The sequence below is a fragment of the Amblyomma mixtum genome, chromosome 10 (assembly GCF_055824585.1).
Source record: "Amblyomma mixtum isolate Tamu chromosome 10, ASM5582458v1, whole genome shotgun sequence".
Taxonomy (NCBI): Eukaryota; Metazoa; Arthropoda; class Arachnida; order Ixodida; family Ixodidae; genus Amblyomma; species Amblyomma mixtum.
The window spans coordinates 164,346,569-164,364,094 of NC_143021.1; the positions used below are offsets into that span (position 1 = coordinate 164,346,569).

The 17,526-nt window shown below is 45.3% G+C and overlaps 1 protein-coding gene across 1 annotated transcript in view; it reads left to right on the forward strand.

Annotated features, from left to right (window-relative positions):
• The first annotated feature begins 1,915 nt into the window (after window positions 1–1,915).
• The window catches only part of LOC149327604 (uncharacterized), a 40,136-nt gene continuing 24,525 nt past the window's right edge, over window positions 1,916–17,526 (forward strand). The window contains exons 1-2 of the mRNA XM_089564926.1: window positions 1,916–2,767; window positions 7,698–8,129. Of these exons, the coding sequence (XP_089421052.1) occupies window positions 1,916–2,767; window positions 7,698–8,129 (1,284 nt within the window). The remainder of the gene's footprint in view (window positions 2,768–7,697; window positions 8,130–17,526) is intronic.

Here is a 17,526-nt window from a genome sequence, read left to right on the forward strand (position 1 = left end):
AGCAGGCTGTGTGCAGGAGCTGTAAGGCACGCAGGCCGCGATGTTGAACCCCTCATATCCCTGAACTTATATCACTCCTTAATAAAGCCGAGTGAAAAAGTCCTGCGGAGTCGGACGCAAAGCATTTCCCACAGCGCCGGTCGCAAAACTTAAAGAACCTCTGCTAATTGCTCGGCAAATGCAATGGCAGTAGCGTGAAAGAGGTGGCAAAGATCTTTGATAAAACTGATAACCTGCAGTTCCAACCTACCGTAACGAACGCAGACGAGGCTTAGAGCCGAGCAACTGGCCTGGGTCAGCAAATTTGAAAGGTGGCTGTCGACAACTGCTGTCCGGTAACGTAGTCTGTGGAGCTCGACACGAAAAAAACACCGGCGCGTGGAGGAATAAAAACTGCCGGAGGAAATTCTAAGGGCGAAGCTGCGTTAGTGATAGTGGGAGTTGTCATGAGCATTTCACCAACAAAAAATGCAACTGTCCGCGTCGGTGAGGCGACGGCAGCCAACCGAGGGGTCACGGAGAGTGAACTGGTTTGGTTTGGTTGATAGAGTTCAACGTTCCAAAGCAACTTAGGCTATGATGCATGCTATGATAAATGGCTCCGCATAAATGCAACTGCCAGCGGTTTTTTAACGTGCACTGACATCGCACAGTACACGGGACTCTAGCATTTCGCCTGCATCGAAACGCGACCGCCGCGGCCAAGATCTAACCAGCGTCTTTCGGGCCAGCAGCCGGGCACCACAGCAACTGAGCTACTGCGGTGGGGGACAGTGTACTACCTGGGCAATTAAAGCCGTTGCAACAAACAGAACGACGGATTTTTTGTTTGAAGTTTGTGACTGGACAAACTGAATGATTCATTTTTTTCAATTTCCGTGACTCCGCTTTTTGAAGCTCATGACAGTGTAAACAGCTGGTCCGGAGTTTATTTCTGCCGGAATACTACGCTTAGACCAGAGCAACCTGCTTGCAGAAGAAAGCACGTGGTCGTCACAGAATGCAGCGCGGCAGGAAGAAAACATGCATTCGGTCAGCCCCTCCTTTTGGTTGTCTCGTCGCGCATAGCTCTTTCGGGGGGCAAGCACTTCTCTCTTCATGTGGGTCGAGCCACAAAGCGGCCACAAGTAAACTTCCTCATACAATGTTCCAGCTCGTCTTAACTCGTCCTTGCCGTTAGCGGTTAAGTGGAGGTATTTGCAGTACCACTTTTCCTCGTATGTCCACGAAAATTTTTTATCGTGTGGTGATGATAACGCTGATGGTGAAGCACAGCTCGTGTAAGCGACTTATTGGCGACATTTACAACCTAGCGGGTGAAATTACCGTTACTCTATTGTGCGGCTACAGGGGTTCGTTTATTTCTTCTTAAATTCTTTAAGTGTGACGTGTGGCTCATGGTAAATAAAACATATAAACCATTGCACAAGCCTACTAAATAAGACAATATTTTCGCTTTGTTTAAAGCAGTGGAAGGAAAAAGAATGTTGAGCACTAAAAGAGTGAGGATATCCTAACATTGCTCCGTGACAAACAGCTCCGGCGCATGACAATCGGGTACGCCCGCTAGTTCTACCCCACAGGGGCGCTGAGCACTTCCTTGCGCCCAATACTGTTCAGTTGATGTCTACGTCGCGTGACTGGCCACAGGTAATTGTAACAAAACATAGCTGTACCTTACTGAAACATCTCCGGTGTTTCTCGCAGGGATCTCATAGAGAGCCATCTGGACAGGAATGTGGACCCGTGCGACGATTTCGCTGCCCACGTATGCGGCCGATGGGCACCTCGCAAGCAATTCTCCGAAGTGTCCCGCTCGGCACTCATGGACATGGTCATGGCGTGGCTCATCCAGCTACCCGACACACTGCGCAAGAGCGCCCACCAGCTGCCCGTGGGGAGGAAAGCAGCAGCCATGTTCAACAGCTGCATGACGCAGACGGACTCGAAAATCGGCGTCCTCAAGAACTTCATGCGCGAGCATGGTCTCGCATGGCCGGAAGATCCCAGCGATAAACTCGGTCCAGGTGAAGTGCTCTTCGACCTCGCCTTCAACTGGAATGTGAACCTCTGGTTCTCGCTGAAGCTGCTCCCGAGTACTGCGGACGACCACCAGAAGCCACGCCTATTTCTTGCTCCCAACGACCTCATGGTGCAGTGGCGAAACATGTTCAGACAGATACCGGAGATATATTTCAAAACAGCCTACAGCAACCTCTTCTGGCTGTTTAATAACAACGCAAATGTATTTCCCTCACCTGGAAGAATACAGAAAGACTACGATATGCTGAAGAACGTTTTCGACATCCTCTTGCGGCCGCGCTCACATAAGACCCGCGTTCCCGCCGTGCTACCGCTCCGCGATTTGGGCCGTCACACGGAGGCCACGAATGCGCAATACATCACAGATGCCATAAACACCAAGCTGGCAATCGAGCCGCCCTTCACGATGGACGACATGGTGCTCGTGAGCGACATGGCGCTGTTCAAGGCTGTCTTTGAGATCTTCGGCAGCGCCGAGGATGACGCTGTGCGCCGGCACCTGGCTCTGCTCTTCCTCCGGGCGTACGCGGCCGTGGGGGACCCTGCGGCTGCCCTGCTCGTTTTGCTCGGCAACCAGGAGCGGGCACAAGAGCATCGGCCCCTCTTCTGCGCCAGTCAAGTCGAGGCCAGCTACAGGCTCCTGGTGTCCGCGATGGCCACGGTTGCGTACTTCTCGCTGGACGAGCGTCGCCGCGTCGACAGTCACTTGGCCGCCATTCAGAAGGTTGCTCCACGTTTTATTAAGACGGCCTCTATCGCATGATTGGAATACTTTATGAGCCCGCGCTGACAGCTCCTTTCTGCGCGTAGCCTTTTTTTAAAATGATATAATATCTGAAGACAGTATTGAATTGAAAATTCGCAAGGAACTGTATATATGGACGAAAAAAACATTCTGTTTTAGTTGAAACATAACTAACCAATGTTTCATTTTGTGCTAGTCAATTGTAAATTTGTACTTAATGTAACTATGGATGGTGGGCGGTTCAGAATGATATTGAAGGTTCGCTAGAGCATAACGTTATTTGAGTAGAAGCGCGAAGAAATGTTTTGAATAGTGCTACTGAAGTAAAGGAGTTTAAGTATCTCAGGCTTTATATTCCAAGAAATATCACCTGCGCCAAACATTAATTTGTAACGAGCTGTGCCTATAATTTTGTTTTTCACAGATGAAAGCGAAAACTGTCGGCACCTGTTGTTCAGCGGATGGCTTAGGACTCTATTGAAGTTCCTACATTGTATTATGTGACTATTATCTGGTGCCGCTGCACTTGGAAGCAGTAGCCAGATTGAAATTTGCTACAAGGCAGATCTTATATGTCATTTGTGAAAGCGTTTGAATATCTATTGTGACTATTAAAAGGCTAATTGCCCACTTTGATCTGAAGAAATAGTTTTGCCTCTGAGGTTTGTTTCACTTAATTAATGGACACTCTAAGGCAGATATTTCTCATATTTATTTTCCTACACAATACGCTACGCGGCAGAAATCTAACGTGACATTCCACTCTCAATAACTATTTCATCTGCTCATTCTTTGCTAGGGCTGTTAATGAATACGCTGGATCATCAGCAGCAGCCTGACTACGCTTATTGCAGGGAAAAAGCCTATCCCTTGTCTCTCCAATTAACCCAGTCCTTCGTCAGCTGCGGTCACTGTATCCCCGCAAACTTCTTAATCTTATCCGCCCACCTGACGTTCTGGCTTCTCCTATTACGCTTGCCTTCTCTTGGAATCCCGTCCGTTACGCTTAAGGACTAGCGGTTATCTTGCCTTCGCACTACATACCCTGCTGAAGCCGATTTCTTTCTCTTGATTTCGACTAGGATGTCATTTATCCGCGTTTGTTCTCTCACCCACTCTGCCCGCTTCCGGTCTTCTAACGTTACACCTTTCATTTCCCTTTCTATAGCTCGCTATGTTGCCCTTAACTTAATCTGAACCCTTTTCGTTAGCCTCTACGTTTCTGCCCCATAGATGAGAGCCGTTAAGATACAGTAGTTGTATACTTTTCTCTTCAGATATATTGGTGAACTGCCATTCATGATCTGCAGGAACCTGCCATATGCGCTGCACCGCGTTCTTGTTCTGTTTCCCTCTCATGATCCGGATCGGCGGCCACTCCCTGCCCTAAGTAGACATATTCCATTATCACTTCCAGCACCTCGCTACCAATTCTGAACTGCTATTCCCTTCCGAAACTGAACTCATTGGTCATACTTTGCTGCTCATCTCCTGAATGGCATTGCAAGGCATGTCATCAACAAATCGAATATTAGTTAGGTACTCTTCATTAACTCTTATCCCCAACTGTTTCCAATCCAGGCCTCGGAACACCTTCTGCAAAGAGCCGGTCAATAACGTTGGCTCGATAGTGTGTCTATGCCTGACACCCTTCCTTATTGGAATTTTATGGCTGACTTCATGAAGGACTGTGGTAGCTGCGCAGTCGTTGGAGATATCATCTAGTGTTTGTACATGAGTCTTCTACATCTTGATTCCGCAACGCCCGCGTGACTGCTCACATTTCCACAGAGTCTAATGATCTCTCGTAAGCAATAAATGCTAGGGGTCGGTTATACTCGGCGCATTCCTCTGCCACTTTATTACCAGTGTGGGCATGGCCTATTTTCAATTATCAGTTATGAAAGAATCCCTGATTTTTGTTGTCTGAAGTGCAAGGTTGTTCCTGATTCTACTCTCTTGCGATTACCTCAGTGCCAACTGCCTTTTAGGCCTTGTAGGTAACGGACAGTAAGTTGATCGATCTTTATTAAGTCCCTGACGTCTCTTTTGTTATGAATTAAGATAATTTGAGTGTTTTTCGGAGCTTGTGGTGAGCTCGAGGTCATAAGGCATTGCGTATACTGGGTGGCTAGTTTTTTTAGAACAATCTCCCCTGCGTCCTTCAAGACATGGGCTGTTACCTGGTTATCACCAGCAGCTTTCCGCGCTTCAGTTTCTTCTAAGATTTCTTCAGCTTCCTCTCTCTTTTAGAGGTGGGGTGGCCCATTGATATGCGCTATTGCTTCTCTAAATATCCTTTTGATTGCATTGGCTAGTGTGTAGATTTCTGTAGAACTCTTCGGCTATTTTAGCTATCCTATCCATAGTGCCAATGATGAGCTGTTTGCCGCTTAGGGCATAAATCTGGTTTTTGCCTGCACCACTTTCCTCTTCACTGCTTTTAGACTCACCCGTTCTTTGGTGCATCCTCGATTTTCTCGTCATTAAATTTCGTTATGTCTGCGATCTTGTGCTTATTTAATAACTTTGATGGGTTGACCAATCCTAATATGTCGGTAGTGTTATACGCTTTCATGCTTCGGCGTTTCTTATACAGAGGTGCAGCAATGGCGTACACATACAGCATCCGTCCCGTCTGCAAATAGACCGGAGTTCGAATCACGGTGCCGTGCAATTGTCCACTGGGTTAGAAAGAAAACGTCCGCGTGTCGATAGAATTGCACAACCAGGCTTGAGGTGCAGCCTGATCTGGGTAACCAGAAGGGACAACGCACTCGCTTACCAGAGGAGGATTTGGCAACCCTGGTGTAGTACTTGGCCACAACCTTCTGTGAACAAACCAATCAAACCTAGGCCCCAGTCCCAAAGCTGCTGTGTAGCAACTGACCAATGTGGCGATGAGACCAGTGACGCAGTGCAGGATGCTAAGAATCCTTGGCACCGGAGCAGCCGCCATTGGAAACGGAACTTGGCGACATATAACGCTAGAACATTATCCAGTGAGGCTAGCCTAACAGGCTGTTCGAGCAACTAGGAGGTATTAAATGGGATGTCATGGGCTTAGTGAGGTTAGGAGGACAGATGAGGAGTATACACTACAAAGGGGCGGGCACGTGCAGTGCTTCCGCGGAATAGCGGGCAGAAAAAGAACTAGGTGTGGGATTCCTCATCACTCAGGATGTAGCTGGCAACATAGAAGAGTTCTAAGTATTGACGAGATGGTGGCAGGTGGTGCAGGCCTACGCGCCTACATCCATCTATGTTGCCAGCATCGTTGAAAGCTTCTGTGAAGATGTAGAATCGACAATGAACAAGTAAAATCACAATAAACTGTACTAATGGGCGAGTTAAATGCGAAGTTAGGCAAGAAGCTTGCCGGGCACCAGGCGATAGGCGGCTATGGCATAGGTTCCAGGAATAGCAGGCGGGGGGGGGGGCTATTAGTAGAGTTTGGAGAGAAAAAGTAATTTACGGATCATGGGTACCTTCATTTGGAAACGAAAGAAGAGGAAGTGGACATGGAACAGCCCCAATGATCGGACTTATAAAATGAAATGTACTTCATACTATGCGCCAACCCTGGTATCGTGCAGGATGTGAAAATCCTGGGAAATGTGCGTTGTAGCGACCACAGACTGGTGAGGTCTCGAATTAGCATAGACCTGAACAAAGAACTGCAGAAATGAGTGAAGCAGAAGCCCATTGAGAAGTTAGCGGTAAGAGGAAAAGTAGAGCAGTTCAGGATGTCATTGCAAACAGATATTTGGCTCTGACTGAGGAAGACGATCTTAGTGTTGAAAGAAGGAACGTAATCTCATAGCTATTATTACCCAGTGCGCACTGGAAGGAGGCGGTAGGATGGATCGACGGTACACCGGTAAGCTATCTCAGTAGACGAAAAATCTTATTAAGCAACACCAAAGCACTATACTACCATGAGGGAAATCAAATGCACCAGTACGTTTAGTTACCCGTATGTGTTCTCCTGCAATCGACATCCATGCAACGGACAGAGCTGACTGTCTTTCTAGCATGAGTCTTATCCCGTGATTTGGTAGAATGCTTTCTAAGCGAACAAGCCATCCTCGCCTCCGCCGCAGTGGTTCAGTGGTTATGGCGTTCGGCTACTGATCCGAACGACGCGGGTTAGATCCCTGCCGTGGTGGTCGAATTTCGATGGAAGCGAAATTCTAGAGGCCCGTGCACTGTGCGGTGTCAGTGCAGGTTAATTAACCCCAGGTGGTCAACATTTCCGTAGCGCTTCACTTCGGCGTCCCTCACGGCGTCCCGCACAGCGTGAGTCATTTTGGGGCGTTAAACCATCGTAATCCTTGCCCGTAATTCTCGCCCGTGACAAAAGAAGCGTACGTAGTTGACCAACAACTGAAATATTGTATCTGGAACGGTTCAAACAGCCTTTAGCTTAGACGCGTTGCTGGTAAAGGCGCACGGCTAGAACCCATCGAAAGTTGAAATGGCAGGTTACAAATTTTGCTTCAGTATAAATATGCTGAACAAAGGCCGTGTTTCCGACAGTTGATACTATTCGGGGACAAAGTGCAAAAATGTGCACCAAGGACCTTCTGATGTCTTTTCGATAGATGGAAAAGAAGTTGCTGTAAAAAACGCGTCATAAGGGCTACTATGTGAAGCACACATGCCAGTTATAGCGTCGCGCTGTGCTTTCGGAGTGCAGTACCCTGGAAGTCTCTATTTGTTCAGAAGTTGCGCTTTAGGGCAACTGACTCATATAGTTTCCTTACTGCTTCCCTGCGATGCGAAGTTGAGGGAGCAAGCGCACTTTACAGACTAAACAAACGAGAAGAAAGGCTTGTGCATGTGCGCGCGTGTTTGTGTGTGTCCTTATGCAGTAGGATCATAGTCTGAGCAACTCTTTTTTACGCAGGTGGCCGTGGAAGCGACTCAAGGTGCGTTGTGGCTTGACAACGAGACCAGGCAGGTTGCCGTTCAGAAGCTAAGGAATGTCCGCACCGTCCTGTGGCCAGCCGATAAATTCTTAACTGCGGAGGGACTGGAAACCGCTTATGCCAACTTTACCGAGACCGCCTCCTCGTTTGCCGATTTTTGGATCAAGACCCGGCGCAGCTTGCGAGGCGTCGTCGGCTCCGACTTCGGCCTTCAGGAGCTGCGGATCCGTGACAGCACCGCGAATCCGTACGTTCTGTACGTACACGTGCTCAACGAGGTGTCCCTCTCCGTCGGATCCTCGGCACCGCCGCTATACTACAAAGAGGGCACGAAAGCCATGATCTACGGCGGTCTGGGCTACTTCTACGCCAAGGAGCTTGTAGTAGCTTTGGACACCGAGGGCGTGAAGGTACGTAGGGTGTGCGCATAAAATCTTTCCTGTTAATGGTCGAGATAGGGAAGAAATTGGTCTAAAAATTCATATGCAGAAAACCAAACTAATTTTTAAAATCCTAGGAAGGAGACAGCAGTTCGCGATTTTCAGCGATGCGTTGGAAGTTGTGAGGGAATACGTCGACTTGGAGCAGGTAGTGACCGCAGGTCTGGACAACGAGAGTAGAATAACGAAAAAAACAAGGATAGAGTGTAGCGCATTTGGCAGGTTGTCTCAGGTCATGAATGGCAGCTTACCAGTATCCCTCTTGAGAAAAGTATATAACAACTGTTTTTTACTGGTACTCTTGTATGGCGTTGAAACGTTGAGGCGGAAGTAAAGGGTTCAACTTAATTTGAGGGAAACGCAGCGAGCTATGTAAATTAAAACGATAGGTGTAACATCAAGGGACCGGAAGAGGCAGAGTGGGTTAGGGATCAAGCGTGGGTTAATGACATCCTAGTCGAAGTCGACGATGAAATGACCTCGAGCAGCATGTAATTTTTATTTATTTATTTACACAGTACTGGTAGCCTTTTAAGTGAGGCTGCAAGCAGGGGCGGGAGATAAGAAAAAAAAACGTAAGTGACATGCGCAAAACAAATCAAAGCACAAGCTGCTTTCACAACCAATGAGATGCACTCAAGTGCAAAAATAGATGTTGCAAAGTTGCGTGCAAAAACACAAAACAATCGCAAGAACACTCCGTAATCGTAAGTTACAATTTGAGAGCATTTGTAAATGCTTCAGTTGAAGGGCATTCTACAATGCTGGCCGAAAGCCGGGTCCACTCACGAACCGCTTTCGGAAAAAAAGAGTTAGCGAAGGATTGAGTGTAACAGGAATAATCTTTAAGTTTTTTGCTATGATGCGATCGGGTGGTTCGTCTGTGTACAGGCTCTATGTACTCGTGTTTTGGGAAACCTAGTTTATCATGAAACGGCAAGCGCATGTATTTTAATCGATCATACTGACGCCGTGTTTGTAATTTGTCTAAACCCGCCTTTTCTACTAGAGCACTCGCGGAAGTATGCCAGCTATATGATCGGTATATAAACCTAGCTTCTTTCTTTTGCAGAGTTGCAGCTCTTCTATGTTGCCACGAGTGTGCGGGTCCCAAACAATTGATCCATATTCTATGACTGGTCGAACTAAGGTTTTGTACGCTATTAGTTTAACTTTGTTTGTACATTGTCGCAGAGTTCTTAAATTCCGCATGGCTCTAATTTCCGCATGGCCCTCTTCACAATATTCGATATATTTTCATTCCACCTTAGATCCGATGTTATGGTTATGCCTAGGTATTTATAGTTGTTTACCACTGCGAGAGTGCTCTGACTATAGAATATGAGAAATTTAATGGTTGGCTCTTGCGTGTTACGGTCATTGCAACAGATTTTTTTTCTCTTTATTGACATCTGCCAATCTGAGCACCAGGTTGCAATCCTTGCTAAGGCACTATTAAGTAGAGCCTGATCGCTGGAATTGTGAATTTCATGATAGATTATGCAGTCATCCGCGTATAGCTTGATTTTAACGGGTAGGGTATGAACTATGTCGTTAATAAATATTAAAAAGAATAAGGGCCCGAGAACAGATCCCTGCGGTATACCCGACTTGACAGGCGCAGGAGCAGGACACACGTGATCTAATTTTACGCATTGGCATCGGCCACATAGGTAAGCTTCGATCCATGCAAGAAGAGAATTGTTTCCCAACAGCGGTTCTAGTTTTGAAAGAAATTTAGGGTGTGAGACGCGATCGAAGGCCTTTTCAAAATCAAGAAATATAATGTTGATTTGGCTTTCAATGTCACTGGCTGTTGGGAAATCGTGAGTTAGCTCCAGGAGTGCTGTTACTGTGGAGAGTCCTTTTCCGAACCCATGTTTCCTGCTGTCGATTAAATTATTATGCTCAACAAATGTCCAGATATGATTAAAAATTACGTGCTCAAGAACCTTGGAACAAGTACACAATAATGATATCGGCCTATAAGACAAAAGTAATGATGAATTATCTCCTTTGGGCATGGACACGATTTTACTGCATTTCGAATCAAAACGAAGTTCTGCTTTAGTCAAATAAAGATTGAACATAGTACATAAATATTTACTGCACCACTCGGCATACCTAACAAGGACAGCGTTGGGTATACCATCAGCCCCTGTTGACTTTTGGCTGTAGATATTCAGCAGTAACGAGAGAAGGCCCTCTTCAGAAAAAATAACATTATTACTTGGCAGACAATGTAACACTAAGTCAAAATGTGGTTTCTTACCACCATCGTTTGTGAATACTGAACTGAAAAATTTATTAAAAGCTCGTGCCACTTGCGGTTGTGGCGTTATTGTTGCGCCATGTATACGTAATTTATCTGTTATTTTCGTTTTAGGAGACAAATGCCGATAGAACTTTTCTGGCGCGGTGAGCAGAAAGCTGTTCATGGTAACGTTCAAATAGTAGTCCTTGTTCTTTTTTATGCATCATTATACCTGCGTACGTAGCACAGAGAGCTTATTTTTGTTGGCCGCTGAAGGAGAAAGCCGGGTTGACTTTCTTAACTTTTTTTTGTTTTTCGCTCTAGCTGAATAACTTCTTTAGTCATCCAAGGACTAGCATTTCGTACTCGTTTCTTCACAGCGGCACAAAATCACTCACGAACTTCGTCGCAAGACTCTTGAAAAAACACCACAGTGCATCGACAGAGCAATCGTTAGATTCACTTAATGCAACAAAATCGGAGAACGAACTGTCCAACAAATCTCAGATAGTAGCGTCTTTGGCACGTGCGAATTACGAGACTACGCGTATGTCTTCGTTTCTCTTAGTAGCAGGAGCGCATGCGAAATTCAGCGATACCATCTTATGGTCAGATATGCCATCGTAGACATGCGTAACCGGATTTCGGCAACGCAGGCTGCTGCTCACGAGGAAAAGATCTAAAATTCATTTATCGTGTTTTTGTATTTACAAAAATTTCTACCCAGTTTTAATTAAATACTTATTGAGTCTCGGCAATAAATTGTATTGCGGTTTAATTGAGAGCTTATAGACTTTTTTAAATTTCAATATTGGCCACCGTATTCTATTGGCTGTTTATTAACTCAACTTGATAGATCCAAATTGAGATTTTATTGACTGGCAACACATATTTAACTGACTGTTTATAAACTGGCAGTTCACATTTAATTGCATGTGAATTAACACTAAATTCATATTAAGTTAACATTTAATTGCCACGTCATTATGAATTATTTTGCGGTTTAATTGACAGTTTATAGACTTTTTTGTGTTGAGTTTCAATTTAAAACTGGCCCCATATTCCAATTGGCAGTTTATTAATTTAACTCAATAGATCTAAATTGACATTTTATTCACTGGCAATACACATTTAACTGACTGTTTATAAACCTGCAGTTAACATTTAATTGCCAGTTTATTACTTGGCATTTTTATTTAATTGACCTGCAGTTCACATTTAACTGACTGTTTATTAAAAGATCTAAATACATCCAGTCGAAAGTTTGCTGGTTGTTTATTACCTTGCCACAGTGTTCCGAGCTACACAGTGCATCCGCTATGTGCGTGTGGTGATCTCAAAATCACAACACTGCGATACACTCGCACAAAACAAAAATTGGCGAATTACCCTTCCTGGTGTTTCCAGACCAGGGTTTCAGAAATGGGTTCTGTGACATGGCATAGTGTGTTCTCATCTGGTGTGACCCAGCCGGCTGATACCAGCTCTGGTGTGCTTTGGTTTGGTTTGGTTTTATGGTGTTTAACGTCCCAAAGCGACAAAGGCTATGAGAGACGACGCAGTGGAGGGCTCCGGAAATTTCGACCACCTGGGGTTCTTTAATGTGCACTGACATCGCACAGTACACGGGCCTCTAGAATTTCTCCTCCAAAGAAATTCAACCGCCGCGGCCGGGATCGAACCCGCGTCTTTCGGGTCAGCAGCCGAGCACCATAACCACTGAGCCACCGCGGCGGCTTTGGTTTACTGTTTCTTGGTGCGGTTGGTAAAGCATTCCGGGATGATGATGTCAAACTACCCAGGTAGCACACGGCAGCGGGCCAATATTGGAAATCCACTGGCAAAGCGTGGCCCTAACTAGGCCCAGAGTTGCCAGTGAGCATCCGATATTGGTTGTGCCACTCCTTAGCACATCCAACAATGGCCCTGGTTGTCCAACGCTTTACCAGTATTGGCTGAGCCATAATTAGATCCTGGCTATCATGGGCCAGGTTAGCCAGGATTGCCCCACTGTTTGCCATTGCTGGCTGTGCCATCATCGAATCCTGGCTATCATGGGCCATGTTAGCCAGTGTTGTTCCACTCTTTGCCAGAATTGGCTATGCCATTTCCGGGAGCTGGCTATATTGGCCTAGGATTGCCACCGCTTATCCAGTGTTCAAAGTATACTGGCAAACGTTGGTAAACATTGTGTCATCCATTAAAATGGGTTCAAAATTATTTTTATTGTCGAGTACCATATCGGCAGTTCATAATTTTCGAACGCGCTAAAACATGCGAATTCAAAGATTTGGTTTTATTTATTATTATATTTTAACCTAACACTTTTGCAGTTTGTGAGCAAAGCTACCCATGATTCCGTTGGAAAAGCTGCACTCTGGTTGCGCAGTGAGCAGCAATAATACGTTTAGGAGAATTGCGATCGAAGTGCTGTTGATCAGAATTAACGTTCAGATTACACCCGACACGCCTTCAACAAAAATTGTCAACAGGTGCCTTCAACAAAAATCAAATAAGTTTCCTTTGATTAAATTTTTGGAATAAAAAAATCACTTTTTTTTTTATTCGCTCTAGGAATTCACTGCCGCAGTACGCAGCTGGTGTCTGCTTCAGGGAGATCGCGATACAAACGTAATAGATTAGCGCAAGTGCATTCGCTAAACCGAAATTGTGCTCAGTTTTAGCAACGTCCAGAAACGAAGCAGTCGCCCCGTAATTTCGAATTATGCGTTGCGCTCGTGAAATATTAGGCGGGTGCATCATAAACGCACGCGGACACGTGCTAAGCGATTCCTACGCTTCCCTACGTCTTGCCCTGTGATCGCGCCTTTCCCGTGTTTTCTGATTTGCTATTTCCTTCCTTTTCTGCAAATCGTTGTGTTGGAAATTGTTGTTTTTGACCATTTTATTCTTCTGTTGCGTAATTTGCATTGGGGGCTATATAGCTCTTGCTCACGTCTTTGCATATTTACTCGCAGGTTTTTTTTTTCTTTCGAACATCACCTTTATTGATGAAAACCATCGAAAGTAGTTGCGAACCACAATTCAACATGCCTTTGTTTGTTTTTGCTTTTTTTGCGCGAAACTTCCACCCCAACAAACAATTTGAGGATTCTTCGACGACCACTGAATAAATCGACTGACAACTGGCGTTAGACGCATGTTAACCAAGCTTGTTTGGCGCATGTACGGTACATGAAACTATGAAAGAGCGCGCATTCTGCTTGGATATTTTTTTTGCTTTATATTTTCGTTATGTGGTAACATTTTAAGCTATCTTGAACTAACAGAAGCCACATCATACGGCCCCACAAAATACGCGAGTGTCTCAAGTCGTTCTGGCGAAATGCATCTTGAAGCTCCAAGTTTTTCACTTCAAAATTTTCAGGCTTTTGCTGCAGCTTTGTAGCAATACTTTGACGCTTCCGTGTTTCCCATCCACTTCTCTCTTGTAGATATTGCTTTCTGTACTGCCTGTGGCCATGTGACTCATTCTCCAAAAATTCCAAACCCTTTTCACGTGTTTTGGCCTCTTTCCCTCTCTCTTTCAAGTCTTCAAGTCCAATGTCTCCCCACCTGTTCTCCCGGCCGTGCCCTTTTCCAGGGAGCGGGCTAACCCCCCACCCCGCGAAGCGCTATTTTTTCTTTTTGGTTGTCACTTTCTCAAACCTGTTTTCCCTCGCACGCAGCTACGCGCTTCGCTGTTCCCCCACCTCCCTGTCTCCACCTTTCAGCTCGAGGACTTTTCTCGGAACCACAAAACCTGTGTAAAGGAAAATTACTCTCTCCCCTCCAGCCAACCCCCCCCCCCCCCCACAGACACACACACACACCATCGTCTCCACTGCTCGTCTTGGAATAAGACATTCTTGACTGCACGGCGGAGCTCAACCACGTGCACAACCAACGCGAGGAAAATGCATGCACACTCGAGCTAGCACCGTTCATAGTCTGTGCACGCGAAAAGCCACACTCATATATTAGGAGAGCTCCGACGCTGTTCGTACCGCCTACAAGATCTTTTGTAAGTACTAAAACTCTTTTACCTTGATATACGTCTGGAAGTTAAAGTGGTTTTTGTAGTAAATGTTGCTTTGACTACATGCGCCTTTATTTTTTAGGCAAGAGAAGAGAGCGAGCCAAAAAGCACGAGGACGACTTCTGTGTACCCACTCTCATTGCCAAATGGCTTGCTTGACGTCGTGCGCAGTGGAATTGTGGCCGAATGGTGAGAATTTAATTTTTCGTCTTTGGTGAGATGAACTCACTAAAGATTCACTACTTTGGCTAACAGCGGGTTTGAACTCATATGACTTGAGATAGGATGCATTCGGGAATATGTCCTTTACCGCTTATGCACGACGGAAATCAGAACCGCTTAATTAATTTTCCACTGCAGACTAGTTGGTAAGGATATGTGTAATACTTCCGTAGTGTTTCTTTTTGCCGTCTACACTTGCAGACTCAATAGAAAATCCGCAATTACTGGTTAAAGCTTTTGCCCAAGTTCTCTCGCAATGAAAAAGGGCATTACTCTGGACTATAAGACTAGTATTTTTGTGTGGTTTTCAAGTTGCAGTTTCGAATCCAACTATAGCATGCATGCGAAGCAACTAAGATAAAACAAAGGTGCCCTGAGTTCCTTGCGTTCAGCGTATTTCGTCAAAAATCGCAAGCCGCATTTTTAACCCCATTAAATAAAACTAATCAAAAATGTTGTTTTGACGTCCATGTGGGAGAGACGCTACAACCTGTGCATGTTTACTGGAATAAAAAAATACCTCGCAATTTAGAGATACGAGTTATATTAAAACAAAATAATACATTAATCTGTTTTCAATATCACATTAATTTGCTTATCTCTCATTGAATATATTTACTGGGAGTGCGACACGACGCATTAAACTAAATTAAACCATTTGGTATAAGGGAAGTTTAGTAAATTAAATTCCACTTTGTGCAACTAATGTGGTGCTGGTTCTTAAGAATAAATTAAAAATTATCCTGTAAAATATGTTGCTAGTGTCTTCACGATGACTGTGTTTCACAAAATTCTGTGTTATTTAATCATTTTTGTTTTTGTTCTGTGATGGCCATAATTCAACTTACCATGACATCATGCATCTCTTTGCAGGCTTGGCGCTTCGTGAGGCCATCGTGCAAGAACTGGACGAGGAATTTCTTTGAATGCAGTCTAGCAGTCCCCTTGCAAGTGGAGTGCAACGATTACTTTGGATATGACTGATCAGTTCACTGGAGGACAGCTCCGTTGAGCGCTTTATGGATGCCTTAGCCGTGCCGCAGCAGCTTGCCGAGATGCTTTGTCCAACCTGATCGGCACGCACCAAACTTGAAAATAAATTGTTTTCCCACAGCCTCTGCCACCATGCTCTTGGGCCCCTTTTCTTTACTCCCCACGGTGGCTGGTGGTAGCGCAAACCATCCTGTGTGCGCTAGAAGCGTGATTCTTGTAACTCAAAGCAATAAACGGGTCTCTTTTCTGGAATTCTTTCGCAACCTCATTTATGAATATTTGCTAGGTAGAATGGTATGTATGTACATCCATCCACAGTGCCGGTCATTGGCGAGTGGGTTAATTGCATGTGCCAGCGTTCGAAAGCTGGATGCCATTATTCGAAAGCTGGAAACCGTTATTCGAAAGCTGGATGCCAATATTCGAAAGCTGGAAACCATTATTCGAAAGCTGGCTACCAATGTTTGAAAGTTGGCTACCAATGTTTGAAAGTTGGATGCCAGTATGAGACCTTTGCTGGTCCATGCTGCAGAACGAACATCGGGACTGCGTTGGCCGCTTGATCGGCCGAGCGTTGGCCCAAAACTGGCATGAAAGTAAGGCCAATGTGTAAAGTGGTAGCGCTCGGCCCAAATGCCAGTGTAGGACCGATGTTCGTGCCAAGTTTTGCCAACACTTGCGCGACGTTCGGCCAATGTTGTTGTGCTGCCTGGGTAAGGTGAAGCATCCAGAAACAAGTTTGTTACCTTACGTGTCTTCATAGTGATGCTCAATGTTTGAACATACTATCGTGAGCAAAATTAAGAAACCAATGCAAGTGCATGCTGAAACGTGCCATATTGCATATGGGCATCAGTCTCGGCAACAGGATTGCTTCGTCAGGCGGCGCCCGCATGCAGTTTGGTAAAATTCGGCAAGAACTCACAGGGGTCTCACAAATTTGAGCACGGTAGTATGTACAGGGTCGTCCAAAAGTTCCCAGGCCGCAGGGTCTGCTTTAGAGCGCTATATTTGGGCAGCTACGACACCCCTGGAGCCAAAAATCTCTGTAGAGGATAGTAGAAGTACTATTCTCACCTCTGAGGACCTTGATGTCTTTGATGCTATCGTAAGTGGCAGTATACGCCGCTCGAAAGCAGACACTGTGGCCTTGGAACTTTTGACGGACCCTGTACGTAGCAGCATGCAAATAATTATTACATGAATCATGTTCTTGACAAGCACGAAGGGCAAGTACGTATTGAAAGAACAAAAAAAAAACGCTCACATTTGCCTAAGAGCAACCTTAGCTTTATTAGTAGACAAAAGCAGCGAATGAGTCACACTGGAGGCCCCGCGCGTCATAGCGTGCATCTTTTCCGAGAAAGTCGAATATCTTTCATTGCCTTGATGGCAGCTTGAATCCATTTGTGTGTAGCGACAGTGCCTGAAGATTAACGGAGAAAAATTATATATTTATTATGATATAGACTGCTATAATGATCCCATTGCAAAGACAACTAGCAAATGCTGCTATTTGCATTAAAGGAGGATGGCTAATGTGACAGCACCCATGAATGCCAACACTGAAGGCCTCAACACCTTTAAAACACCGAGCTTCACAGCACATGGCTGCCAAATACCAACAGCCTTATTTCTAAAGCATGACCGCTGAGCATTCATGAAAATTTGTTAATTCCTGGCTAGTTTTTCTGCTCATGCACTGCCCCATTGCTCTAAGAACCTCGCCATTTAAGCTGTTTATACTGTCCCTCACATGAGCTACGAACTATGCCCATCAATTAACCTCTTGTACGCAAACCTTCACACGATGACATACCTACAGTGAATTGATCACTAGCTTCCATCCCGTACATTTG